The 27,187-nt window shown below is 45.4% G+C and overlaps 1 protein-coding gene across 3 annotated transcripts in view; it reads left to right on the plus strand.

Annotated features, from left to right (window-relative positions):
• acss2 (acyl-CoA synthetase short chain family member 2) overlaps positions 1 to 26,846 on the plus strand; it is a 28,911-nt gene extending 2,065 nt beyond the window's left edge. The window contains exons 2-19 of one of the 3 annotated variants that reach the window (XM_086213139.1): positions 1,513 to 1,708; positions 10,787 to 10,878; positions 11,722 to 11,825; positions 11,910 to 11,982; positions 12,721 to 12,796; positions 13,870 to 13,981; positions 14,773 to 14,817; positions 17,512 to 17,649; positions 18,537 to 18,707; positions 19,787 to 19,920; positions 20,134 to 20,266; positions 20,499 to 20,555; positions 21,001 to 21,081; positions 21,168 to 21,276; positions 22,678 to 22,746; positions 23,183 to 23,359; positions 23,645 to 23,719; positions 23,859 to 26,846. In XM_086213139.1, coding sequence (XP_086069265.1) covers positions 1,513 to 1,708; positions 10,787 to 10,878; positions 11,722 to 11,825; positions 11,910 to 11,982; positions 12,721 to 12,796; positions 13,870 to 13,981; positions 14,773 to 14,817; positions 17,512 to 17,649; positions 18,537 to 18,707; positions 19,787 to 19,920; positions 20,134 to 20,266; positions 20,499 to 20,555; positions 21,001 to 21,081; positions 21,168 to 21,276; positions 22,678 to 22,746; positions 23,183 to 23,359; positions 23,645 to 23,719; positions 23,859 to 23,986 — 1,970 coding nt within the window. In that variant the 3' untranslated portion in view covers positions 23,987 to 26,846. Of the gene's footprint in view, positions 1 to 1,512; positions 1,709 to 10,786; positions 10,879 to 11,721; positions 11,826 to 11,909; positions 11,983 to 12,720; positions 12,797 to 13,869; positions 13,982 to 14,769; positions 14,818 to 17,511; positions 17,650 to 18,536; positions 18,708 to 19,786; positions 19,921 to 20,133; positions 20,267 to 20,498; positions 20,556 to 21,000; positions 21,082 to 21,167; positions 21,277 to 22,677; positions 22,747 to 23,182; positions 23,360 to 23,644; positions 23,720 to 23,858 lie in introns of all 3 variants that reach the window. The other 2 variants (XM_086213138.1, XM_086213140.1) reach the window with 2 other exon arrangements.
• The last annotated feature ends 341 nt before the right edge of the window (positions 26,847 to 27,187 follow it).

Consider the following 27,187-nt stretch of genomic DNA (forward strand, 5'->3'; position numbering starts at 1 on the left):
CTCACTACCAAAGTCATATTCAAGTTGACACAATAAATGAAGCTGAGGCTTTTATCCCAGAGACCCAAGGACACCAGCTCTCCACCAGGCTCAGTTCAAGGTCAACAATATTAAGACCGTCACTTATTCATCCACCGTAGTCTCGCTGCCGGAAATGACTGGATTTAGTGTCTCAGTGCTTTTTATACTGTGGTATGAATAACACACACACACACACACACCAAAACTCATCTCATACTAGCCATCAACTGTTGGCTAAATTTCAGTGACACTGACATCGTCACAGTCTTTCCCAGCTGCTTGCGTGCGGTCATTTCCTCATCTTGATCACACGTTTGGGTGAGGCCCGCCGCTTCCGTACTCGCCAGGCACGAGATTCTGGTTGCTGATGGATTCAATTCTCTGTCTCAAATCTCTAACCTCAAAAGTGTCTCAAAGAATCCAGCCGACCAGGTTCTTCTTGTCGGAAGAAATTGGCATCGGTACAACTTGCTCGGCGGGTCTTTGATGCTGGTGGCTGCTGTTTACGGTTGAGATTCCTTGGCATCTGCCAGAATTGCGTCACAATGATTTAAAGGTGCGATAGACAACGTTTCCACGTCCCGAGGGTTAATCCAAGACCAAACGCTGCCGGATTTAGAGCCTCGGAAAATGAAACTGTTTTGACAAACCAATAATTTGTAAAATCAAAGTGGCGGCAGGCCAATCAAGTTCAGTTTTAATTGCATCTTGCAGTAATAATTTGCTGAAGCTGTTTGTTTTTTCAATCACTCGCTGCTTGAAGAACACGTCTGGTACATGGTGCATAAAGTATAGGCGAGTTTATTTTTCCTCAGAGGTTTTCAGACCTGCCTGCCTGTTCTGAAGGGTTATTCAATAACCTCGAGGATGATTTTCGCTGATCTTGGTGAAGGGAGAAACACCCCATTGAATTGTTGTGCCTGAGAGGGGGAGGGGTGTGCTCTCTGAGCTCCATCTATATTAAGATATGAATAACGCTTTGAACGCTTCCGCAATGGCTAACAGCAGCAGTGTTGACCAGAACTAAGACCGCCACAGCCTGTGTCGTATCTGAGGCTTCCTCTGTGTTTTTGGAAGCGGGTGGACGAGTACTGACTCATTGTGTTGAGTTTGCAGGATGCAGATATGAAGTCATGTGTCTTATTTGTGATGATGAGAGATGAAGAAGATGATGATGGTGAAGCGCTCAGCTTTGTGGCAACTCACAGAGCAGAGCAGGGCAGGAAGGAAGCCTAAAAACTGTTGAAGGTCCAGTTCCCTTCGACTCCCTCCAGTTTAGTAAAATGGTTTATTTTAGGTGCTGCTGCTGCACTGTCACTGCAGCAGCTGTCAGTCCCACTGCAGAGCTACAACTTTTTACATCCAAGCCTCACGTGACATTTGTGGCGACTGCGTTTTACCACGTAACAAACGCAGTCCAGACTTGTGTATGAACTCACCTGCCTCGCCTTCTGGTTGTGATTTCTGAACCCGAGCCGTCTCGTCCTGTAGAGTTCTGGGGTGACATCGCCAAAGACTTCTTCTGGAAGACCAAACACGTCGGCCAGTTCCTGGACTACAACTTCGATGTGACCAAAGGTGAAATCTTCATCAAGTGCATGGAGGGAGCCTCCACCAACATCTGCTACAACCTGCTCGACCGCAACGTCCACGAGAGGAAACTGGGAGATAAAGTGGCTTTCTATTGGTTAGTGGGACACTGTGAGTGAGTGTGTGTGTGTGTGTGTGTGTGTGTTTTATGAGCTGCTGGCAGACAGAAGGTCTACTGCTTTTGTTGTGGTGGCTTCTTCTCTTGTTAAATTTGATCTGATGCTCCTCAGCCTGCGTGATCTCTGACAGCTTCATCTCGTCTACTTTTTTTGGCGTATTTTTCTAAATTCAAACGTGTTGAAGGCAGCACAGAAAGGCTGCACGCCACACAAACATGAAAACAGTTACAGTTAGAATACTACAATATAGAATACTGCTATACTCTACGACTGTGTATCATATGAAAGTTTCTGGTGATTCCGTTTATATTTTTTCAGATTCAGGTGTAGACTTGAGAACAGGAATCATTAGAGAATCTGTATAATTGGTTAAGAGAACCAACATCGTCGGCCTCTGAGGTCATCGAGTCCTTTTAATAATGCTGGCAGGTTTTTATTAGAACTTGCTTTTTGCAGATGATGATGTCATTTGTCTCCGTGACAGTGAAACTGTTGTGAGGGTGTGCAGGCTGACCATTTTCTTCACTTTCAGCACGGAAAAATTGATCAGGATTCAACAAGAGAACTGACAAAAATAACCACAACCAACCATAGCATCAATATCGTGACAGTTGCGTGCATAGACGCCGGCAGAGTGATGGCGAGCCTGCTGGTGTATTTTAAGGGTTAATTGTGATTGTCAGGGAATCCTCTGCGTCACCAGATGTCCTCACTAATACATATATCTGTAGCAGCTGGAGTGTGTGGAGGGGGATGTTGCCTCGGTGAACAATAGCAGGATTGAAGAGCAACAGATTGCATGAATGGAGCTGCGGTCGTCCTCGCTCCTTTGTCTCTCTCTCTCTCTCTCTCCGCTTTGATTATCCCTTTCTTTCTTCCATCCTGGTCCTACACTGGGGGGTCAAACCTATGCTTGCAGTGGTTACTTTAGCTCCACAAACCCCTCCCTCCTGCTGTTTTATGACGAGCAGGACCACCTTGAGTCGTTTCTGTCACATCCATGGCGTGTTTCAGCACACAGAGTGATCAGAATGTGTCCTCAGTGTGTCTCCATAAATTGACACCTGTACTTCTCTGTGGTCAACTGCTGTCTGGTTGCAGTCTGTCAAAAAAAACAACAACAAATCGCCATTTTAATGCCAGGTCGATGCTGTAGAGTCTTGTGTATCAGCCCCCAACACTAGTCTGGTCTAGGACAGTTAGAGGTCGGTGGTTCTTTCTGCTGCTGTCACCATCCACATACCTGCAACGCTTTGTTTTGTTTTGTTTTTTCTTTTTTCTTTTACAAACAAGCTCAAATTCTTCCATTTCACAGCTTCCTCTCTTCCTTTGTTCAGCTCGTCTTGGTGCACTTTCTGTAATTAAACTCTTCACTTGTTCCAGGTCGTCCAGTAAGACTCTCCTCCATCTTACCCACCACTCATTGTCTGTCTTCCTCGCCTCTTTCACTCCTCAGTACTTCTACCTCTTTTGTCCTCCTCCCTCTTTGCATCACTTGCCTGCGGATCTGATGTGTCTCGATGTGAATGCTGGAGTCCTTGAAAGAAAGGAATGCTTTTAAAGCCGGGTCATCCAGGGAGAGGACGGAAGAACTCACTCTGTGCTGAGCTTTTATCAGTGGTTAAGGTCATTAATGTACCAACTGGGTAAACCCTCCGAAAAGCCACAAGAGTAATGTCAAGAAATGAAAAGAACATTCTTGAATTAATCTGGCAGTTGTTGACTTCATCAAGTTTTTAAAATATAAAACAGCCGGAAAAATAACCCGTCAGATCAGCTGGAGAACGTTTTGATCTTCAAAAGTCTTACTTGATCCTAGTGAAGTCCAGAACTCAAAGATATTAAACCTGCTGTCAGAGTACCAGAGGAACTCTGTGTACTGCCTGCGGACCAGGATCAGCGTCACTGTTCATCAAGGGAACGTTTCACTGTGGCCAGTGACATACAGTCGTCGCAGAAGTTTACAACAGTAGCAACTATTCTGACAAGTGATCAATTGTTTCAGTCTTTCAAGCTGCCATGGACTGGTGACCCGTCCAGGGTGAAGGCTGCTGGGATAGGCTCCTCCCCCACCACCCTGAACAGGAGAAGAGGTTGAAAATGGAGGGATGGATGGATGGAGAATCCATCCTGAAAAAAAATCTCTCCACTGAAGGTTTTGACCCCAAAAGGACGATTCATATCTGGTGAATTAATTAACAAAGCTCTTTTCCACATGACCGCGCTCGTGTAAATCTTGTTACACATTTCTTGTTTGACAAATGAAAGACACAAATGGTATCAGTTTGATCTGGATACAGGGCCGGCACTGAGGGACCGTCGCCGTGGGGATGTACAGTACCATGTGACATGAAAATTATTGACAAAGTTTGAGAGGCAATCCCATCTTGTAACTTTGTTTTGCTCAGAATAAACTGTCCCCTTTATTTTTAGCTGCATTCTCAATCGTTTCCTTTATTGTCGAAAAGAAAGTGTGTCTGTTCTCCTAACTGGTACAGGAGTTTCAGCCACACTGACATTTAAAGTGTTGAAAGTAGGTTTTACTGTTTTCTATTTATAGGTGTGTGTGTGTGTGTGTGTGTGTTTTGATCAGTGCTATTATTGCTCCACACATTTCCAGGGAGGGTAGTTGGGCCAAGACACACACATGATGACCTTTTGTTCGAGTGTTTGTTTCCCAGTGGGCCTCTCTGTTGCAACGACACCTTTAGTAAAAGAAACACAAGTCGGTCAGATATTTGAACTCACTTCACTCCAGCAGTTTCTTGGTTCTGTTCAACTCACTCTTAGCCACCGTGTTGAGCCTCCTGTCCAAGAGCCTGCATGCTACAACCTCACTGGCTCCTCCCTTCCTGCATGTGAAAATCTGATTCTGAAGGGTGCGACGCCTAATTGGTTCTCTCGTCCTGTCTGTTTATTGTGAGTCTGCACTCAGTAAATTTGCATCATGTCAGGAAACCTCATATAAAAATTGTAGTGCGATTAAAGATTTCTTTTCTTTTTAAACACAATGCAAACTTTATGCTGTCTCTGCTCAAGCAGTTGTCTGCTTTCATTCATAGTCTTTGAATTTAGTTGTGATGTTCGAAGGCGCTGCTGGTTTTCTTGTTTTTGGTATGCAAAGAAGTGTTTGAATAAATCTTTTCTGTCCTGTCTGTGTTGACTCGGGCAACGATAGCAGTCCAATTAAATGACTTAATTGAGGCGTTTAGAGGGTTAAAAAGCCTCGGATCCTGGCAGTCAGTAGCTGCGTGTTGTAAACCCATGCTTTTATCTTCAGGTATCAAGATGGAAACCGCTGTTCCCTGAAAACATCTTGTAATTTTAAACTGTCTGCACGTTCGTCCATGAGTCACTGGGAGAAAAGCTGCTTGTTCTTATCAGAGCTGGTTAATTTGCAGACGTTGTGGGTGCGACCTCGGCTTTGATAGCAGAGTTGCAAGGGTTGGGATGTAGATATGATTTTTGTTTGAATGGTTGCTTCTTCTTTTTTTTTTAACCGTTTATTGATCCTACCAGTAAGAGAACAGTTGTGTTTTGTCAACAGTGCAAGAGACTGAGTCATTACTCACCCAGTATGAAGGTTTATGTTCCCCAGCTTTGTTCAAAGGTCCCTGCTTTCGTCCTCCAGTGGTGGGAAAGTGGTAGTATACTGTATTTCCTGTCCCGGCTGTGAAGGGTCACGTTGTAGCCATTTCCTTATGGCCTTTATGAACACCATGTCAGGATTTTAAACCCAGATGTAACGTTTCGGGATCCCTGTGAATGTTACACCATTCTTTGGTTCTCCCATTCTCCCATGACGTTTATGCACGGCATGAAAGTGCTGCAGTTTTCGCAACTGGTAAAGGAGGGCTTACTCGTCACAGAGCCAACGCTCACAGAATAGGCAGCTCAAATATATAATATATTGATATAATTCATTCTTGGAAATCTTCATTAAGATCAGAGCTTTATCACACTGTCAAGGTAACTCCCTGAAGTCCTGAGTAGCAAGAGGGTCACAGAGACCTTCAAGCTATGTAAACGCTGCCCCTGCACAGCCCCTCTTAAAGCAGCAAGGGGGGCTTCATAAGAAAGTGGTGGTACCTGTCCGAATCTCGACCTGAACCACCTGCTCTCAATGTCTGATCTATCCGAGAAACTCTCCAACTTCCCCGCGCAGACGCTTCAACTAGGACTGTTGAAATCTCAAAAGTAACACAGAAACTTTGACACTGTTGGCTGGAGTGTCTGGAACATTTTATTCTTCCCCTCAAGCGTAAACTTGGAGAACTCACTGCTTGAGAAACAGAGAGATTTTTGGAATGGGGGCATTTAGTTTTGCGTACATCTAGGGTATTCTGTTACCCCCCGTTTGTATTATTATTATTGTTATTTTTTGGTACATCTGCCACAGTGACACCAGAAACCTGAGCCGTACAACTGACTAATAAACTACAGTCATTGGTCGTGCTGTACATGCCTGTCTTTCATTGTGAGGACATTTCTATTTTGAGGAGTGGTTGGGTTTATGCACAGTTAGGGGTTAAAGGTAAGCATCTAGTTTGGGTGTAGACTACTGGCTAAAACCCAGAAGTGAGTTATCATCATTGAACTTCTCCGTCCATCTGTGTCTGTGTTTAAATGCCCAAAATAAAGTCTGTGTTGGTCAGATGTTACGATATTTGAACCTTTTGTTTTAGGACCTGAGTACTTAAGGAAGTAGGACACAGGTGAAATTTGAAGCGTTTCAGTGTCTTAAACCTTTAGGTTGCTAGCAAGTTCCATTGCATTTAGGCTCCAACCATCATGATGATCCCTTCCTTTTGGACTACACCAATTCCTCAACCCTGCATCATCATCAGTGGGAGTTTCTCTTCTAACCGTCATGTGAAACATGTGGCAAACAACCATGGTTTATTACTCAGGTTTCTGGTGTCACTGTGGCAGACGAACACGCAAAGATCACGTGAATGAAGGTAACAGTGTTTACTGTTACATTAAGTAGTGCTTCATGTGGGTGAGGTACCTCCTACGCGCTGTGGAACAGTCAGCAGGACTGTTTCAGTTTTCTTGAGGATGTCTCACCTCTCATCATTTCTGACCCCGTTGGTGCCTGCAACCAGGCGGTTCCTGTAGTCCGTCAGCTTTCCTGTACGTTCTTTCGTTCTCCCGCACCAGCTCAAGGGTGTTCCTCCCAAAGCGGGTGTGCAACGTGTGTGAACGTAGTCACCTGGACTGTTTCAGTTGATTTTCTGAACAAATTGTGGCTCAGCCTCTCTCTTACAGAAAACGTGTGCGGTGGTACACGTTCTATCATTCATTAATCTCTGACGTTCCACTGTTGCCTCTGCTGGTGTTTGCTGGTGTCTGTTTGCTTTTGATTCCACTGACACAGCTTTGTTTTTTCTTCATGGAGCTTTTAAAGTAGAATTGTTGCTCTAAAGCACTTCTTGTACTCTTTTCCTTCATCTCTAAGGGGCTTTCCCCCTCTCAGCTTGCTCTTAATGTGCTCTTCCTCTTCTAACTCTTACTGAATCCCACTTTCTAACTTGCGATGTGACCTGAAAGCTTCATCTCCCCCCTCAGGTGCTTCGGAGTTTCCCACAATACTGTCCACGATAAAAAGAGAGCCCAAGCTATAACATAATTGTGAATGCACCTCTAGTAAACATTTATAAGACAGAAAGTAAATAATTGACGTCCATTGGTTCCGTTTTTCCTGGCCGATTCCATTTATTGGACCTCTCAGGGACCTATCAGGGACCTCCTGATACTGATTTTTACTAATTCCGATTTTCTGTCAAAGAACTACACTCGAGGGAACATAAATACATAAAAAACAACTTTCCTTCAATGGAAACTCCCTTTTTCATTACTACAGAAAATTCTCTTAAGGCGCGTTCACACCAAACACAGTGCGAGTTTTTGTGTCGCTTTATTCGTGCAAATTTGATCGCTGGATCATATGTGTTGTAAGGGCAGCCATGGTGGATCATGGAAAGAAATGGCAGAAGTAAATTCTCCTCGCAGGGGAAAAAAGTTGGTGCAGAAATCAAATTTGCGTGAGTAAAGCGACGTCGCGTTTGGTGTGAACACGACTTTTACAGTTTCCCACTGTATGCACTAGGTTACTGTGTTTTTTCTTACTTTAACAACTAAAAAAAATAAATGTATAAATAAAGTGCTGTCCTACGGGAAAGAGGAACAAATAAAATTCCTCTGATTGCTGTGTATTCAGCTGTGTCTGACATATCTTTTACCACAAATGCAGCAGCCAGTGAAGGCTAGGAGATCTGCAGGTTGGTTCTTGGCTCTGAGCTCTGCCTACTAGCTTTAGCCACTTTCCCTTCGTTAGCTTCCTTGAACTGGGCAGCTCAATGGGGTGATGGAGCTTTGAGTGTCCAGTTAGCTTCATTGTTAGTTTCGGCTCCCCCACGTTTTATTTTGGCCTTACACGTTTTACGGCCTGGGAGGTTTATAGCCTCTTCAGGCACAGTGAAGAACTTCCACACTGACCCTGAATTTCCACCAGGCACGGCTGCGCCGCAGCGAGTACATCTGTCCTCTACACAGCTGCAATTTCCAGCTGCCCACCAGCTTTGTTGACTTGCTCAGAGTCTCTTGTTGTCCTTTTTCAGGTCTCTTTTTCTGTAAGATCAGGGGCCTCCACGTGGTGTTTTGTTTTGAAAATTGACCGGATATACTCCGCCATTCACGTGGAGACTTCCTGACTAGCCTGAACTGCTTTGTACAACCTGCCGCTCCTTTCGGTGACTCGGTGCACTGTAGCAAGTAACCGGTCACTGGTCAGAGCAGTAAGACTGAAGACTGTCCGAATCTGGTCCCTGGCCAGCAGTCGTTGCATCCCTACTAATATTGAGAAACAGGGTTCTTTTCAGTGTTTCCAAAGCTTCGTTGTCAGGGTCGTTCCAAAGTTGCTTCATTTCCTGGTTGCACAAAAACGGTCAGATGGAAAATGAACGTAGCGATGCATTCTGACTGACTGTGAAATGATAAACTGTCAAGTAAATGTGCGCTTGCTGAAGGGCTGACAGGAGGTTCGTTTATTGTCAGTGAGTTGCTTCACAGCTTGATCAATTTGTTTGTTTTAAAAAAAAAAACATAATTTCTGGCAAAACTAAACATTTGCTCTGTCATGCTGTTTTTATTTTTGTTTCATCCGGTATAAAGTTGACTTTTAGTTTTGAAACTTGTTAAGAATGTATAAAGCAACGGATCGTTGATAAGCAAATGTCTCCTAACAAATACATGCCACAAAAGCAGGAGCAGGCGAAAGTTAATACTGAGATTATTCTGCCCCATTTCTAATTCAAACACAAGATGAAGAACGCATTGTCCCCACTCCACCCCCCCCCCCCCCCCCCCACACACACACACACACACACACACACTGAAAACAGTTTCAGGAAGTAAACTCATTTGACAGAATTTTGTCTTTTAACAATATCCAGCGTAGTTGATCGTTCTTGTTTCCCTAAACTTGCACTCTGTAATAAAGGACCAGAATTGGTACCTTTGTTTACTGCTGGGATGTCCTGACACTAGAGAACAGGAGGCTGGCGGGGGGGTGGAGCCTATCCCAGCAGCCTTCCCCCTGGACAGGTCACCAGTCCATGGCAGGGCCAACACATAGAGACAGACAACCATTGGCTCTCCCAGCCACGCCTACGGTCAATTTAGAGTCTGGATTAACCTGGTCCCTCTTGATGTCTTTGGACTGTGGAGGAAGCTGGAGTACCAGAGAGAACCCGCGCAGGCAACTCTGCCTGGCAAAGAAGTTGTAGTCTTATTTTACAGTAGATCCAAGGAACAGAAGTGGGGCACCTCTCCAGACCCCTGCTCCTTCGTCATCACATCCCTCACGATTTAATCAGTGCCATTCTTAAGGTTGAGGACTCTGATGTTGTCAGACAAGTGAGACAACGCTCACCGGAGAGCATGGCTGGATGTAACGATCCAGAGGCACCGCTGTCACAGCTCGTTTACGTCTCTGTCGCTGCTGGAGACGTCACCATCGAGCTAAAAGTCTTACTGTACTTCATTTATCCAGAGAGAGTGTGTGACCTTAAACAAAGCCACTCGGTTCCTCAGACACTCAGATGATTCATCTGTTGTGAAAAAGAGGAAAGTTGAGTTGACAGTTGTTTCATAACCCAAAGTTTAACTAACTGTAGAGTTTCCTGGACTTTTACACGCTTAAGAGTGTAGTAATGACATGACATCATGAAGGGAACTACGTCGTCACGGCGCCAAAGTAAAGATGTGGAATTGGATTTTGACACAGAAACTCTCTTCTTGAAAACATCAGAGCAGGATCCACAGTGGAGGACACGCTTTGGTGTGAACTGATTTGGCACAGCTGACAAAGTAATTGGAGCTTTCTAGAGGAAGTGCTTTACATTGGAAAACAAGCCCCATGAAAAAGGAAAAGAAACACGCAATATCTCAAAACTAAGTGTGCAATATCAAGTAGCAAAGCCACAGGTGTTGGGTTTTGATATCCGATAAGAACTCCAGAGGCACTTAGAGAGATCCTGTCCTTAACAATGAATCAAACTGCCCCGGATGTGATGGGTGTTTCCTCGTTATCCTCATGAAAATAAATGTCACTGTTGTCACGTAAATCTCCTGCCAGACAAACAAACCAACAGATGCGGGCAACAAAATAGCGCAACAAAACTGCGCCCCCCCCTGTTCCGGATTGTTTGTGCATGCCGGTTTTGCAGTTTGTGCTTCCTCATCTATCACATTTCTTGATTTTTGGAGATGCAGTTGAAAATACTTCTCCTCTCTTACGTTCCAGAGGCTTAACTGCCTTCACCGCACAGTTGCAATTCACCTGCCAACGGCTCCTGTTCATTTCTCATGCTCAAATTTTGAACACAACTGGACATTTTTGACATTTAAGAAACAAAAACGGTTGTTTTTAAGTTGCAGAAAGGTTTTATGCCTCAGTTTGTGTCACTTGTTACCTCTGGAGTTTGCTGCTCCACAAAGTTGCCGGCTGTTGTCGCGCGATCATTCATCCGAGTGTGTTTGCTGTCTTCCAGGGAAGGCAACGAGCCCGGTGACGAGCTGACGGTGACCTACAGAGAGCTGCTGCAGAGGGTCTGTCAGTTTGCCAACGTCCTGAAGTCACAGGGTAAATTCGCTTCCTTTACACTGATGTGACTGATATACTTTACATTTACAATTTCTGTGTTTGAAAGACGCTCAATCCGAATGCGTTCATGTTTTTCCTTGCGTGATAATCTCGCCATTTTACTGGTGATGGCTTTTATGAGCTTCTGTTGAGGGGCCTACTCAGGTCGAGTCTTCCCAGTAGCATGCAGCCAAGCGAGGCTGAACACTCGTCTGTGGAGCCTCCACTAGCGCAGTGGGGCGGTTATGCTAATGCTAGCAGGAGAACACGAAGATTCCTAGAGCAGCTGAATTATTGCTGCGTTTTACAAGGTCAAGAAATAGTCCAGCTCAACAGCGACCCCCCTTTGTTCACCTCAAAGATTCCTTTCACAACAGAAGAGTTGACTACCAGGTGAGTAGATGATAATCCACACACTCTCGGTCGTTTGCCTTTTTCGTCGTGTTACTCTCGTCTTTTTGTGGCATGTTAAACGTGTTATGGTTGTGACTGAGTTAATCGCCGCCCCTCTTGGCTCTTGGCTTTGTGTAGGGAATCTTAAAAAGGTCACTGGAGGAATGAATGGGATGTCTGCATTCTGACGGTGGGCGGTCAGTGCTGCGCTCTGTCTCAGACCACTTATGACAATACAAAGTTGTCACCCCACTTTTGGAACAAACACTTGAATTTTAACCAAAGACTCAACCCCAGATGCCTTGTTGCGTCCTGTCTCAAAACAGGAAGCCCCAGTGATGGCGATCCCTCCTCCTATAAGGCTACTAACAGTAAAGTTAGTTGGCTGTCTGCCTCTCCTCATCTGTCTTCCTCTCTCCTCCTCACCTGTCCGCCCGGGCTGCTCTGCAGGAGTGAAGAAAGGTGACCGGGTGTCCATTTACATGCCCATGGTGGTGGAGCTGGTGGTCGCCATGTTGGCCTGCGTCCGCATCGGAGCCGTTCACTCTATCGTGGTGAGTTAGCAACGTGAGGTGCAGAGCACATAGACGGTGGTCGGTGTGAGAAGGAAATGGATGCTTAAAAGTGGTCATTTTCAGTTTGCAGGTTTTTCTGCTGAGTCTCTGTGTGAGAGGATTCTGGACTCTCAGTGTTCGCTGCTCATCACAGCAGGTGAGTTTCACCTGAGAAATGAACGTTTCTCTGACCTGTTTCTCATCACAAGACACAAAAAAAACCCAGCCCAACTCCTCCTCTGCGCCTGACCTCTGACCTCTCTGTATTTTAGGCAAGATTGTATGTCTCGGTTGTTTGAAGGCAAAGCGTATTTCACCGGATTGAATGCTTCGTTATTTGTGCCGCCGCCGCCGCTGTTTCACCCTTAGCGCTTACACCTCAGCTTCAGTCGGCGTGAAGGAGCTGCAGGCTGAGACCGGCTGCTGAGCTGTGACCAGTCATCACTCGCTGGATTAAAGCCTGGAGATATAAACCTGTTAATCCACTGAAGTCTGCGCCCACGCATTTTTCTTATTCTCAGAAGTCATGTATCGTAGTCCTCACTGGGCAGGAGTGTTGTCTTGTGAAGGAGATCCCGGTGAAACCTTCAACGCGGCTGCACCAGATTACGGCGGTGGAGGTTTTACCCGATGAACTGCACACCCACTCTGTGGTTAACACAGACCAAGTCAGATTTCATGACTGTCAGTTCGTTTAGAGTAGAAACAGCTGTTGAACGCTGATAAAAGCTGCTGGCTCTTCTCACATAATTTCCTGTAAAACTTTAATTTTTCTCCCGTCTCCCCCCCTTCTCCCGTCTCCCCCCCTTCTCCCGTCTCCCCCCCTTCTCCCGTCTCCCCCCCTTCTCCCTTCCCATTTCCGCCTGCCCTGCCTTGTTGTTCCTCCTGTGTTCAGATGGCTTCTATCGAGGAGATAAGCTGATCAACCTGAAGATCTTAGCTGATGAAGCGCTGCAGAAATGCATAGACAAGTAAGCTGCACACACACCCCCGAATACCAACATTTGTATACACGAGAGGACCCCCGGAGAGGTTGTCGTGACGATGATCAGACAGGGGTTCACCATGTTGGATTGTTTTATGTAGACACTCCTCATGCAGATATTTTGATGTCCATGTTGTCCTTATGAAAACAAATAAGCATGATGTTCCTATTTTGTGCATGCTTTAAAAACACATGAAAACATTGCGTATTTGAAATTTTTTTTTTTTTGAATTATTTCTGAAATTTTGGAAGAGCCCACCGGAAATTTATTACATTGTTTCTTTATAAAACAGCAAATGAGACTGGATGAGTCGAAAAAAACATGATTGCTCTACTTTAATGTTCGTACTTATTTTACTGAACAAAAATAAGTATAAGTGAGCCAAAAATATTCATTTTGGCCTTGATTGCCTCCCATAAGGGCTTTATGTGTTACCCCTCTGAAAATGGCTGAGCTAAGCTAATAGCAGAGAAGAAGCTTTCAAGCTTGGTGCTAAACTCTGTACAGAGGAGCGTCTTTGCAGCTTCTGATAAATACTCTCTGGTTTTCAAAAGGAATACAGGAAGTGGCTAACCTTCAGAATAAAAGCTCAAATTAGTATAATCCATAAAATATAGCAAATGGTAAAACCACACAACCTCACTGACGCATATTAAAGAGTCCTTTCTACATCTCTGTTACCAAACTACAACATACACTTTGAATTGACTTTAATCAGCCTCCCCTTTGCTTTATGGAAGTTTAGCTCAGTTACACAACTCCAGTTTTACAGTTTGGGGTTTTGGGAGCCAGCAGGCAGCTGTTTTCAGATGATGGACAGACACAGCTGGCGGCAAGCTGGTGAAACTAGCGGGGCGTTTCAGAGCCGCTCGCACGGGAGGAGTTGGTAGAGAGCGGAACCGCTATGAAAGCAATACCTTTGCTGGCTTGTATGTTTCATCGAACGACAGCACGCTCGTGTCATGATGAACTGTCCAGAAGTGAATCAGACTGTTTTGTAGCCTAGCAGCACTGAGGTGGTCAAGGAAGTCATGACAGTCCTCCGTGTTTCCGTCCAGGGGATTCCCAGTCCAGAGGTGCATCATGCTGAAGCACTTGTCCAAAGAAGCAGAAGAGATTTCTCTGGGTTCTCAGTCTCCTCCCGCAAAACGGTCCTGCCCTGACCTGCAGGTGAACAGACGGCTAAAACCCTTAACTGGGCCTCCTCGAGCCCAGGCCACACGTGACCAATGAGCTGCCTCGATCTGCTTTGGTTGTCCACGGTGTTTCCTTTTATATGTTGATATGAGTTCACATTCTTCCTGAGAACACTTCATTGATTCGCCTTTGTTTGTCATGTGAAGCACTGCTGGGTCAGACTGACAATAACTCATTTACACATAAAAGGGCTGGCGATTTTCCTGCATTCAACTTGGCTGTCAAACCGCAAGAAAACGCAAAACACGAAAGTGCATTGATCGTCCAGGAGATCGGCAGGTGTCTCTGAGCAACTGCCGCCTGCAACATTTGACAGTGACTTGATTAAAACAGTCAAAATACTGGCACCTCCGTCCTCACGGAAACACACAAGAAAGCAACTTTTACTGTCCTTGTTTTCCTGGATGGAGTTGGGATTCGACCAGCTCAAGTAACGTGAGCAGCGGAGTATCGCCAGCCTATGAGTTTTATTCTGTTTCTCGTGAAAATCCTTGTTGTAGCTTAAATTTGCGATTGATGGGCGCTTCTGTTTATCAAAGGGCTGCTGGACAGAGGTTGTTGGTGTCTGACCCAGCAGCTTCGATGATTCATACATAATCAATCCTGCAAAACGTCTCCCTGAGCCTGTTTTTATGTTCTTTTATGTTGGGTTTTTTAAAGTAACCACTGTCGCTCATTAACGTGTCCCTCCTCCTCCTCCTCCTCCTCCTCCTCCTCCTCCTCCTCCTCCTCCTCTCCTTGCTCTCTTCCGTCCCGTCCAGCAGGAGAAACTGACAGGGAGAGTAAAGAAATCACGTCCTGTTCCACAGGTATTTTCTTCCCTTGTCCTCCACCAGAACCCCAAAAACATCTTTTTTTCTTGCTTAATAAAAGGGAAAAATTCACTCACGAGCTGAATTTACATTTCGCTGCTGGAGGGTGACAAAAAATAAATGAAGACAAACTTAATTTTGAGAGAATTTGTTTTTGATGTTCGTGACTTCATTCTATTTGTTTGTCATGCTGTTGCGAATCTGAGGATTTGATTGAAAAAACAAAAAAAGGTCTGATTTATTATTTGTGTCCATCCACAGCAGTTATTTATTCCTGCCAACTTGGACTTGAGACATTTTTTGACATGAAATCTTCTGAGTTTTGACACCAGAGTGATAAACGCTGTCACGTGTCAAGTTGATGTGATCAAGTGTTTGCGGTCCAAGTCCACTGGAATAAAAATGTGAATTCAGTGGACTTTGAATCAACGCTCTTTTCTTCTCTTTCTGAGCACTCACTGTGTGTTGAGCTTCTGCACCTTTGACCAGACTTTGCCTGAGCCGAGTTGAAAGTCTTGAGAAGCCGCGTGGGCTCAGAGTGACCCGCGGTCTGCGAGGCACTTTTAAAGCCATTGTTACACTTTTCTCTTTTCCCGAGAACCATCAGCTTGTGTGCATTCATGTCGAGGATGGGCTTTAACTCTGTTCCCACCACACAAAGCCACGCGCACGTTCCCTCTCTTCCTTTTTATTCCTAGCGTGTCACGGTCTGCGTCATGAGCACAGTCAATGCTCTGGAAAAACAGGGTCAACTACATTAGAACTGAAGAACTTACTTAGATGCATCAACAAAAAATATGAGTGTTTGCTGTCATTAAGCTCATTTCCATAAAAGGATTTGGGTGCAGAGCTTGAAGCGCCAACATTAGCTCAAATTAGCGTTATGCTTTACGCTCCCTTGAGGTGATTTTGCTTTCAGAAACGGAGCGAACGTGCAGCACTCTAGGTGGAAGCTCCTCAGTCCGAATAACTGACGTAGGGAATCTTGAATTCACGTCACTGTGAGTTTCCTCCCACTGCTACTCCTCCTGTCACAGCTGTGCAAATTGTTACAAATACCGCCATCTTCTGGTGGAAATAAGCACTGCGTTGTGTGGTTAACCCACAACTACTGGAAGGAACCGGTTCTAAATTTCATTTCCTCATTCCCGCATTTCTAATATTCACTTGATATTAATTGGAAATGCGTCTTATGACATAGGCACATTTAGACAGACGATTGTAATAACTCTCACGACCACTAGATGGAAACAAAAGTAATGCACTGGAACTTCAGTACTGACAGTAGGAGGAAGTATTTTAGTGGAAGCTTGTTGCCAAGAAGTCTGGAAACCGTAAAGTCTGATGACTTTATAGTTGCTATTGATCAGATCGTGTAGAAATACACATGCATGTGCCCCCCCCCATACCATGTTATAACACACACGTGGGTGGAATCAGCGTCTCATGTTACACAAGACTCCCTCCTTGTGTATAAAAGCCTGATCTCAGTTACTGATTTCCGATATTCAACTCACTCAGTCACTTCAGCTGCGTCAGTGCCAGCTTTATGTCTTCCAGTGCTGCCTCGCCACGTTTGTTCCTCTTAGTGCACCACACTCACTTTTTCCTCAAGTTGATATTTTTGAACTCACACGTAGTCGGGAAGAAAATTAAATCAACGAGTGGAGGGCACGTCCGAGCCGACGGCAGCTCCTTGAGTACAGCATCTTGGGAGATGTAGCACTCGGTGTTGTACTGCCTGAAAAGAGCTCACTTACCTTTTCTGGTAACACTAGACTGCTTTTACACTTAACAGTTAATGAGATTTAAAAACAGAAAAAAACATATATTTATGTTTTGTGAGCAAACAAAGTCTTTAGAGCCGCATTTCGTCTAAATCTTCCAGGGATGCTCACTATATTTATTTTATGATCCAACTCGTCCTGGATGGTGGCGGATATTCGCCAGTGTTGACGTGATCTCTATTAATGAAAGTTTATGATCCTCACGTTTTGCACTTCCTGGTAAAAAATTTGCAAACGTCTGAAAGAGTCGCGTTGTTCTCAATGTCCCACAGATCCGGACCAGCCCACGAGTCATAGATGTGATTGTCATCTGTGAGAATTCGTGACAGTGCCGATCTTAACGTCAGCCATTGGGTATTGATGGATGTATTAAAAAAAACCCTGATCAATATCTGCAGATACTGATGATGTGGTGGTCCCACCTGGCATTCCCAACGCCAACCCTGAATCTCTCCACCCGTGTTTGTCTTATCTTGGTTCAGACATCACCGTCTTTATCTGTTGCTTTCCTCATCTTCATCTCTCTCGAAGCTTCTGCGAGTCTGAATTTGTTGTTTTGTTTTGTTTTGTTTTTACTTTTTCATAAAATAATTAGTTTAATTAAGATGTAAGTGACCCCGTTATTCCTCCTGCCGTATTTATTTTGGATAATACTGATTATTTTGAAATAGTGAGTCTGATCTAGTGAACACGCAGGAAGACAAAAATGCACACGCTTTCTTACTGTTGTTTATTGCTTCGTTCATTCGGTCACACCGACAGTTTTCTGTCTGCTGTGCGTCAAACTAACCTTGTCTCGCTTTCATTTTATGTAACTGAGCCATTCTCTTGTGATGACCAGTTGTGAAGCGATTTATTGGAGGGGGGTTTTTTGTGGTAACTGGGGGAACCTTAATCTCACCAGGTCCCGTGGAACCCCGAGGTGGACCGCTGTTGGCACACGCTGTCCCGGGGAGCATCAGACGAGTGTGAGCCCGAGTGGTGCGAGTCTGAAGATCCTCTCTTCATCCTCTACACCAGCGGCTCCACGGGGAAACCCAAGGTAGAGTAATCAAGACCAGCGCGCTCGTAGGGCTGTTATATATCCTGTATGCTCTCATACCCTGGAATAATAAGGACAATAAACTGAGAAACAAATGACGTTCAGAGGAGAGAAATAATATTCGAGTGTGCAGAAAAAACTGTGCTGCGTCTGTATCAGAGTCACTGCTGATTAAAGGTCAAACCAGCGAGGAACAACCATGTCGTAGTGATGGCAAATACTTCGCACTCCATGTGATCTAAAAAGCTTCATTCATCAATATTACAGGTCCTTTAGTGTGATTAGTATTTATTCTGTGTTTAAAAAAAAAAAAAAGAGGTCAGGCTATTGATAAGAAGTCCCTTAAGTCTGATGCACGGCCTCTCGCTGCCTCTTCGTCCCACCATCGTCCGAACTGAAGTACCTGAACTTGAAACAGTTCCTAAACAGGAGTAAACCTGTTCCAGACGAATGACCCTGTGGGTCAGAAGCAGTACACGCTCATGTTGGTTCATCACAAAATTATCCATCCATCCATTTTCTATACCGCTTATCTGTTAAGGGTCGGGGGGTGGAGCCTATCCTAGCTGACACTGGGCGAGAGGCGGGGTTCACCCTGGACGGGTCACCAGTCCATCGCAGGGCCATCAGGAGCAATTAGGGGTTCAGTTTCTTGCTCAAGGATACTTGGACATGGTCACCGGGGGAAGTGAGGATCAAACCAGCGACCCTTCGGTTACTAGACCGCCAGGCTACCTCTGAGCCACACCCCCCTCATCACAAAATTATCACCAAACATTCCTTCTCGACCTTTGTGGTGCGAACACGTCTGTCTTCCTGCATTCCGTTGTGTCCCAACAACTCTCGTCCTCTTCAGTGTGCAATCCTCCCATCCGCTTCCTCTCCAGGGTGTTCTCCACACAGTCAGCGGTTACATGCTCTACACCGCCGCCACCTTCAAGCTGGTGTTTGACCATCAGCCGGACGACATCTACTGGTGCACGGCGGACATCGGCTGGATCACTGGACACTCCTACATCACCTACGGCCCGCTGGCAAATGGCGCCAGCAGCGTGTTGGTGAGTGCTGCATCACTCAACCTATGTTTCTACAAACGGGGCTGTTGGTGAGTAACATCTGAGTGCAGGTGACTGCTAACCAGTGCAGTTGTTCATATCTGTGTTTGTTGTGTTGGGATCTCAAACCCTGTTGCTATGGATACCAGTCTTGCCAGGTCCAGAAACATAAAGAGAACATCAAGAACGTTGTTTCTCAGCTTTTTGTGTTACGAGGGATGGAACAGTTGGTCAACTTGGCCAACTTCCACCTCAGTCCCCTCAGAGGGACATTATTTCTTGTTAGGTCTGATCCTGGATCAGTTGCCCCCAAGTCACTTCCAGTGCGGCGATCTTGCCTTCAAAATAAAAGCACCAGTGCTGTTTTATAATGGTTTTATTTTCAAAGCTGTACCAGAATTCAAACATTTGCTACTAGCTTGTTGTTAGAAGCTAAGCTAACATCACCCTGTGCTGTTTATGTACACAACATACTGTCGGCGCTCCTGTTTTCATGCCTCGTGCCGGTGAGGGCTGCGGTCAAGTAGTCTGTCCCGTTCTTGTCAACATCATTCCTCGACCTCTGGAGCTCTCGCAGGGAGTTTCTCCAGATTTGCTAATGATGTCCTCGTTCCTCAGGGACTCAAAAATGATCAGAAAAGAATGAAGAGGTGAAGGTCAATTTGAAAGGCGCGCACATGGAGCCCTACCCATTGTTCATTGGTCAATAAGCTCATGTCTGATGGTTTGGGGTTTTGAGTATTTAGCATTTACGTACGTAGGCCTTTGTGTTGTTAAATCAGAGAACTCTCAAAAAACAGCCTTCAGCTCTTTAACTAGCAGAACCTTTTGTTTGTTTTTGAACCTTTTTTCTACTTTTCGCGGTTTCTTAACCTCTCAGACAGTTGGGAAGGCATGTGTTTATTGGCCTTTTATCAGAATCCGCTGATATTTGACTTTCCCACTGAAGTCGGCCTTCCTGACTTCCGCCGATGGCCGATGTTCATCTGTGACCCTGAAGACGGTTAACTTGAGTTGAGCTGCGTTGCGTTCAGGTGTCTTTACAGACGTCATTAAGGAAATGGATTTTGTGTGCGTTTCAGTTTGAGGGCCTTCCCACCTACCCAGATGTGAGTCGTATGTGGGAAATTGTGGACAAATACCAAGTGACCAAGTTCTACACAGCACCCACCGCCATCCGAATGCTGATGAAGTACGGCAGCGAGCCAGTGCAGAAGTCAGTAGCTTCTTCATTTTCTATCGCCTTGTTGTTGGAGCTAACAAGCATAGTTTGTTTTATTTCTTGATGTTTTGATGACGTGATTAATCATCACTTTGTTTCTGGATGGATTCTACTCACGCCAGCTAACTCCTGTTGGAAAACCAGACATGAAAGTTAGTCTGACTGGTCGTAACTCAAGCACAACTTCCTCCTCCTCCTCCTCCTCAGGTATAAGCGAGAGTCTCTGAAGGTTTTGGGGACGGTTGGCGAGCCCATCAACCCGGAGGCGTGGCAGTGGTACTACAATGTGGTGGGAGAGAAGAAATGCCCCATCGTCGACACCTTCTGGCAGACGGAAACTGTGAGATTTACTTCTTCATTCAGTATTTTGAAGGATTTATAAATAAAAGTCTGAGATGCTTTTGATTAGATTCCCCTCATTAGGAATGATGAACCACATTATTATGAATCTTTCTGCTGCTTTCGCAAGTTACGTTTCATGGACCACTTTACGTGTTTGTCCTCCCCACTGCAACCTGCTGCCTCCTGTTGGACGCAGCGCTGAATTGAAAAGCCTGTTTGCTGTCTTGCAGGGTGGTCATGTGTTGACGCCTCTACCTGCAGCGACACCCACGAAACCAGGATCTGCTGTGAGTCGACGGATGAAGTACTCGTTGTTGACAGAGTAGCAGAAGCAAGGTCATGTTGACAGAATAAAGGGCTTGGAACCGATGCTCGGAGGCTTTTGTTCCCTTCAGTGACCAGACAGCGGCGCTAAGCCAAGGATTTGAAACATTAACGAGCTCTTGGGAACTCATGAATGTGTCCTGGATGTGTCACGATGCCACAGACCTGAAAGCTAAACCCCATGTGATTTCTTTTGTTACCCAGCCCTCCACAGAGCGCCCATGTACCTTCTACAAACAAACAATAGGAATGTAATACTGAAATGGGGGGGGAGCTGGTGTATAATTAACAAATTTCAAAGGATCATTTTAAAACATAAAATCACAGATTTTCTGTTTTTGACAATTCAAAGTCTTTAAAATCGTTTTACTGACTATTTAACACAACTCCTGTTTTTGTGTCTCCCAGACATTTCCCTTTTTTGGCGTTGTGCCAGCCATCTTGAATGAGTCGGGGGAGGAGCTGGAGGGGCCGAGTGAAGGATACCTGGTACTTTACACTGTGGGGGTGTCAAATCAACCTCAGACGGGTGTCTCACGCTCTGACTCATCGCCTCTGCTGCCGCCTCCCAACAGGTCTTCAAACAGCCGTGGCCCGGCGTGATGAGGACAGTGTATGGAAACCATCCGAGGTTTGAAACCACCTACTTCAAGAAGTTCCCGGGATACTACGTGACGGGAGACGGTGAGCGATGACACCCTGATAGATGGAGTGACACATGGCACTTTTGGCTCGAACATTCTTGTGTTTGGTGAACCCCTGGCGATGGAGCCGCCTGGGGACTCTTCTAGAAAGTGTAGAGGCTGGATTCCGCGTGGCGTCACACTTCCCAATCCTCACGTTAAGCTGCACAATTAATCAAAACTTGATGGAAGTTTTGAAATCATTATGGGTTTAATGTGCTTTACAGTGAAAATGAGAGTGATGATGTGAAACGGCCCGACTGACAGGGGATTTTGTGGTCCAAAATCCATTTTAGAGCAGAAAAAAAATATATCATAGTTTATTTTTATGTGCAACCGATGTAACGAGTCTTGGGACTGAAGTTAAAAAAGAGCCTCACTTTTTCCATCCATCCATCCATCGTCATCTTCCACTTATTCCTACACATTAAGGGTCGCGGGGGGCTGGAGCCGATCCCAGCGTCAACGGGCGAGAGGCGGGGTTCACCCTGGACAGGTCGCCAGTCCGTCGCAGGGCCAACATAGAGAGACGAACAACCATTCACACTCACAGTCACACCTACGGTCAATTTAGAGTATCAATCAGCCTCGCCCCCTCTTGATGTCTTTGGACTGTGGGAGGAAGCTGGAGTACCAGAGAGAACCCACACAGGCACAGGGAGAACATGGAGACTCACACAGAAAGACCCCGTGCCCGAGCCAGGACTCGAACCCAGAACCTTCTTGCTGTGAGGCCACAGGGAGGACCACCGTACCACCGTGCAGCCCCCTCACTTTTTCCACTGTGCACAAATTTTGTAGTAACGTGACTGTGAAGGCAGAAGGTTAATTTCTTGGGGAAAAAAAAAAACCCACTTGCTTCATTTAAAAATTATTGAATATTGTCACACGTGACTATTTAGATAAAGAAAAAATAGTAAAATAAACATGACGGACAGGCCGGAGCGCCCTCTACTGGACTCACTACGTTTTACCATTTTTTAATCTCCACATTCATTGTTTTCTGCATTTTATTTGTTGGAATAAAAAGTTTAATTTATGCGCATAACAGAAAACTAACAGTATATCGTATGGCTATGAATTGGGCCCACTAATTAACATTCCCTCTAATCAGATCGCAATCAAATTTCAAAAATGTCACAGCGCCCTGGCCTGAAAACATCTGCAAGCTGAATTTAAGCCATACCGCCACCTAGTGGTTAGAGGAAGGAAGCCTGATGTGTTCGGTCAAACTGAATTTGTTTAAGGGTCAAGAATCAAGGCAACAAAGACTCACTATCACCTCCTGAGGTACAAAGTGGTATTACAATGACTACATGTACAGAATGTTCTTAAGAGAAAGAGGTCGCCATCCGGCCGTCTCCTCTCCAGCTGTAAATTTGAACTCCGCTTCCATTTGCAGGTTGCCGTAGAGACAAAGATGGCTACTACTGGATAACAGGGAGGATCGACGACATGCTGAATGTGTCAGGTGAGACCGGATGAGCCTCTTTAATACAGTGGCTGTCTCTCATTACGCCGTGGTACGAAGGACAAACCCTGACGGTCGTCGAGAGTTAGACCTCATAAAATGTTGAATTCATTTTGATCTTAAGACACACGGTCTCTTGAATTAGAAAAACTTTGAGTTATTTGTATTTTTTCCTCCTTCCTGTGTTGGATTGCAAAAGTTTTAGGAAGAATGGGTTTGAAAATGGTGACGTTTCACATTATTGTTTTTATTATTACGATCGTATATTTACTGAAAAAGCAGTTAAAAATGTAAATCACGATGAATCAACCGAGACCCGATGGTGACGCTTCTGTCAAAAATAGAAGGTGATTTCAGCTTCATGCCGAAGGTGGAGTCTCCTCGTACGTAGCTGAGAAGCCCGGACCACCCGTCAATGTGCGTTTTTTCCCTCCAGGTCACCTGTTGAGTACGGCGGAGGTGGAGTCGGCTCTGGTGGAGCACGAGGCCGTCGCCGAGGCCGCTGTGGTGGGCAGGCCCCATCCTGTCAAGGGTGAAAGTCTCTACTGCTTCGTAACGCTCACTGACGGGGTGACGTACAGCCGCACGCTGGAGGCAGAACTCAAAAGACAAGGTTGGCGAATGTGGATTTTCAATCCAAAAAAAAAAAAAAAAACAACTCAAGAATTTTCTTCACCTTTTTAAAGTCACAGGACACGAGTGGCGTCACCCGAACCAGAGCGTGTCGGGGTAAAGACAGGAGGACCTGTTCCACCCTGCAGACCAGCTGCCATTCATCCTTCTCCTTTAGCACATCATCCTGATGCACCGAGATCCTTTTCTGTCTCTATGTTCTCCAAAAGGAACCCCTTGACTTTCAAAGGCAGTCAGGTTCTGATTGGTGTTTGTGTGTCAACAGTGAGAGAGAAGATCGGCGCCATCGCAACGCCAGACTACATCCAGGATGCACCGGGACTCCCCAAGACCAGATCTGGTAAACACGAACATAAAAATTCATTAAGGAGGAGGCAAGCGAGGGGTTAAAAGGGCAGCCCACCAGGAGATGAATCTAATCTGCTCAGCTAACCGTCGATATAAGTTGAGGCGTTTGTATCCTAATGTGCTCTGTGCAGGTAAGATCATGCGGCGGGTGCTCCGAAAAATCGCCTGCGACGAACGGGACCTGGGCGACATCTCGACGCTGGCCGACTCCACCGTCGTTGAGCATCTTTTCCAAAACAGATGCAGCACTGCAGTGTGACGCGCTGAGGAACCTTGCGGTGAGGCTCTGACTGTAGCTGCACGCCGGCGGCCACTAACCCAACCAAGGAGGAAGAGGAGGATGTCCCAAGAACGTGGTAGAGAAAAGGCAGCTGTTGCTACTGGGCGAGACGGAACTTCACTTGGCTTTTCTCCTGATTTCTTCCTGTCACAAACCACATCACCTGCTGCTTCACTGTTAACTGCTCCTCGGTGCACCGCGGCCAGTTGCCCATCGGCAGCAGTCCCCCTGTGGTCAAAACCAGAGGAAGACCATTTTTGGGCGTGCTACCTTCACCTGGCCTGTAGTCACAGCAACAAGCCTCCTCGTCCCCTCGCTTGATGCCATATTTCTGTTGTGTACACGGCACTCGTTTTAATTTCTTTGATCTTTTTTTTTTGATGTGTGTAGATTTGTGGCCATTGTTTTTCTTTCAGCTGATTTTTTTTTTGGACATGTTGGGTTTTATTTTTGCGCTTGTATGTTTAGTTCCAGGAAACTGATCAGACTCATTGGCGTCACGCTGAAAAGGGAAACGTGTCATTTATCCCCTCCCCCCCCAACATCACAAAACTGTCAACCAAAAACTCTGTTCTCTGTGTTTCATTTGTGTAAAGCCGCTAAGCTCCGTTTTGTGATCAAAGCTGATTTGATGAGAATCTCTAATTTGATTAAAGGTGCATGCCAGCTTTTGGGGAGCGTCTCTTAGTGTCCATTGTCTTCAGAGCCAGATTGGAGGACGGAGACCCTTCTGTCTTCCGAGTTGCATGACAGAGCAGAGACCTGGGCTTGTTAGCTCAGCGTAGTGATGCAATGGTAGCGTGTAGGTGGTGTTAGCATAGCTCAGGTTCAGGTTCTTTGTTTGTCCGGAGGTCATCCTCTCTGACCGGCTCTGTTTAGAAGCAGCAGTCGCTCTACTGCAAACTTTTTGTTGACTTTAAGTGTGATGAGGCTTTTAAAGCACTGCATCAAATCACTACGCCCTGCCAGGAAAGTAGTTCCAAAAATGTGTCAAATTTTAATGTCTTTAAAGGTTTTTTTTTGTGTGTGTGTGTTTTTTAAAGTGATACGTGTGCAGGCAAAGACCGTGAGTCGAGCTGGGCTAACACCTCCCATCAACAACACATTGTGCCAAGCTAACTAGCGTGAGTCCACACTCCCTAACGCAGCACAGAGAGAAGGGTCCCTACAGTGTCGTCTTGTCTGCCCCTGGCGGTGATGGACAGTAGCGCGTTTCCTGCATGTTAGCCTGCTCCTTCAAAAACCAACGGTACCGACGTCTGCAGCGGACAGCAGTGATGGAGAGATTCACTGCTGCAATCTGCTAATCCAGCACGTCCAGCTTAAGTTCAGGCTGCGCTTGGTGTCCGCTTGGTGCGGCTCATTTCAGAACCAATCATTATTGGTGCCGTTTGTGGCTTAAAATGGAAAAAAAGAAAAAAAATCTGGGTCTGTATTGGAAAACTGTGTTTTTTTTGTTTGGTTTTTTTTAATCACGTTGAAGGAATTTTTCCAGGGCAGACTTTGTTGGTCAACACACGACAACCATCGAGTAAAACGACGACATGTCTGAACTAGGAGCTGTTTGCGAGTTTCCTTGTGGACGTTTGACTCCTCCCACATTGATGCAGGATGAACCAGAGGCTGGTTGGGAGCCATCGTCAGCTTCTCATTGGTTTTGGTCTCAGTTTGCCAACCTAACATCAGTCGAGCTGTAAGAAAGTCATGTTTGCTGTTGGGTTTTTTTGTCTTTAAATTAACTCGGGCGGGAGAAAGAGAAGCACTCTGTTTGTTCCTTCCTTTCATCCTCAGTTTTGTGTACAAGTGTGTGCAGTGACAGTAAATAGACTCGACTACTGCCTCTCACCCTGGCCCCGCCTCTTCCTTCATTCACTGCGGACTTGATGTGCTCTTGCAGAAACACTGTTTGTCCCTGCAGGAACTCTGAGGTGGAGAGAACGCGCCGGTGCTTGGAAGCAGGAAAACGTTTCTACCTTCTGCTACTTTCAAAGTCCTCCTCCACTCAGGTGTCTTTTGTCTTCCTTCTCTTGGTGGTTCGAGCTTCATGGCTGGAAAATTAAAAATGTTTAACTCCAGAAGCCTTTTTAAAAAAAAAAAAAAAAAACCTTAAAAGTGACTCTTCACCCAAGAAGTCCTTCCAGGACTCCCATGGTCAAGTCTTGACCTCATAAAGGTGTACTACGACTTTGCAACAACTGCAGAAAGAAAACAGTTAATGAAATGTAAACAATGGAAAGACTGACAGACAGAATAAGGGATCAAGGCAGGACAGAATTACAGACGAATGAAAAAGAATGAAAATAATAATTATGATTATGGTATCCAGGTCTTTTCAGGGGAGGGTCTAAGTGTGGGTGAAGGCCAGCTAGTTTTCTGCAGGTGACCTGTGCATGCTGGGGATTTGGGGCGATCCAGGTTTGTTGGTCAGTCTGGGAGGTCTCTGACTGGCAGCAGGAGGTTGGAGCCATGCTTCCGCTTCTGTAAATACTGCTATTGCACTTATAATTAATTTGTATTAATCTATGATGAAGGGATTAATGAGCCCCTTGGGTTATCACTCCAGGAGTATGTTACTTTTTTTTCCTAATTTTTTTGTGGATGGGAAGGCGTTTGTTTCCTCTGGTTTCTCTCTTTTTTTCCTTCGGTTCTCTCACTTTTATTGTACTGAAACTTCAAAAATAAAGTGTATGCTATTTTTTTTTTTGTATGACTCTAAAACCACTAAATAAATAGTACTTTAAAAATATAGGAAGAGCAGCCACACGCTACGGGTCAAAAGTTTGGACACCTTCAGTGTTTCATCTTTATTTTTTACTACTTTCTACATTGCAGATTCATACTGAAGACATCAAACACATCAAGCAAGATATTTGGAATCATGTCGTCGAGAAAAGAGATGTTGAATAAGTCAACATGTTTTATATTCTAGATTCCCCAAAGTAGCCTCCCTTTGCTTTTTTGACGTCGCTGCAAACCCTCGTCCTTCTCTCAGGGAGCTTCATGATGTCATCACCTGAAATGGCTTCCCCTCTCAGGTTCGCCTTGTCAGGGTTCATTTGTGGAACTTCCTGCCTTCTTACTGAGGTTTGGGAGCACCAGTGGTGTTGGGCAGAAGTCAGGTTGCTACACAGTTGACAGCTCCACTTAACAACTGGTGGACTTCATGACACCCAACACGGA

This window comes from Aulostomus chinensis, chromosome 9 (genome assembly GCF_037954235.1).
Source record: "Aulostomus chinensis isolate RoL2024-O1b breed Wild chromosome 9, RoL_Achi_v1.0, whole genome shotgun sequence".
Classification (NCBI taxonomy): Eukaryota; Metazoa; Chordata; class Actinopteri; order Syngnathiformes; family Aulostomidae; genus Aulostomus; species Aulostomus chinensis.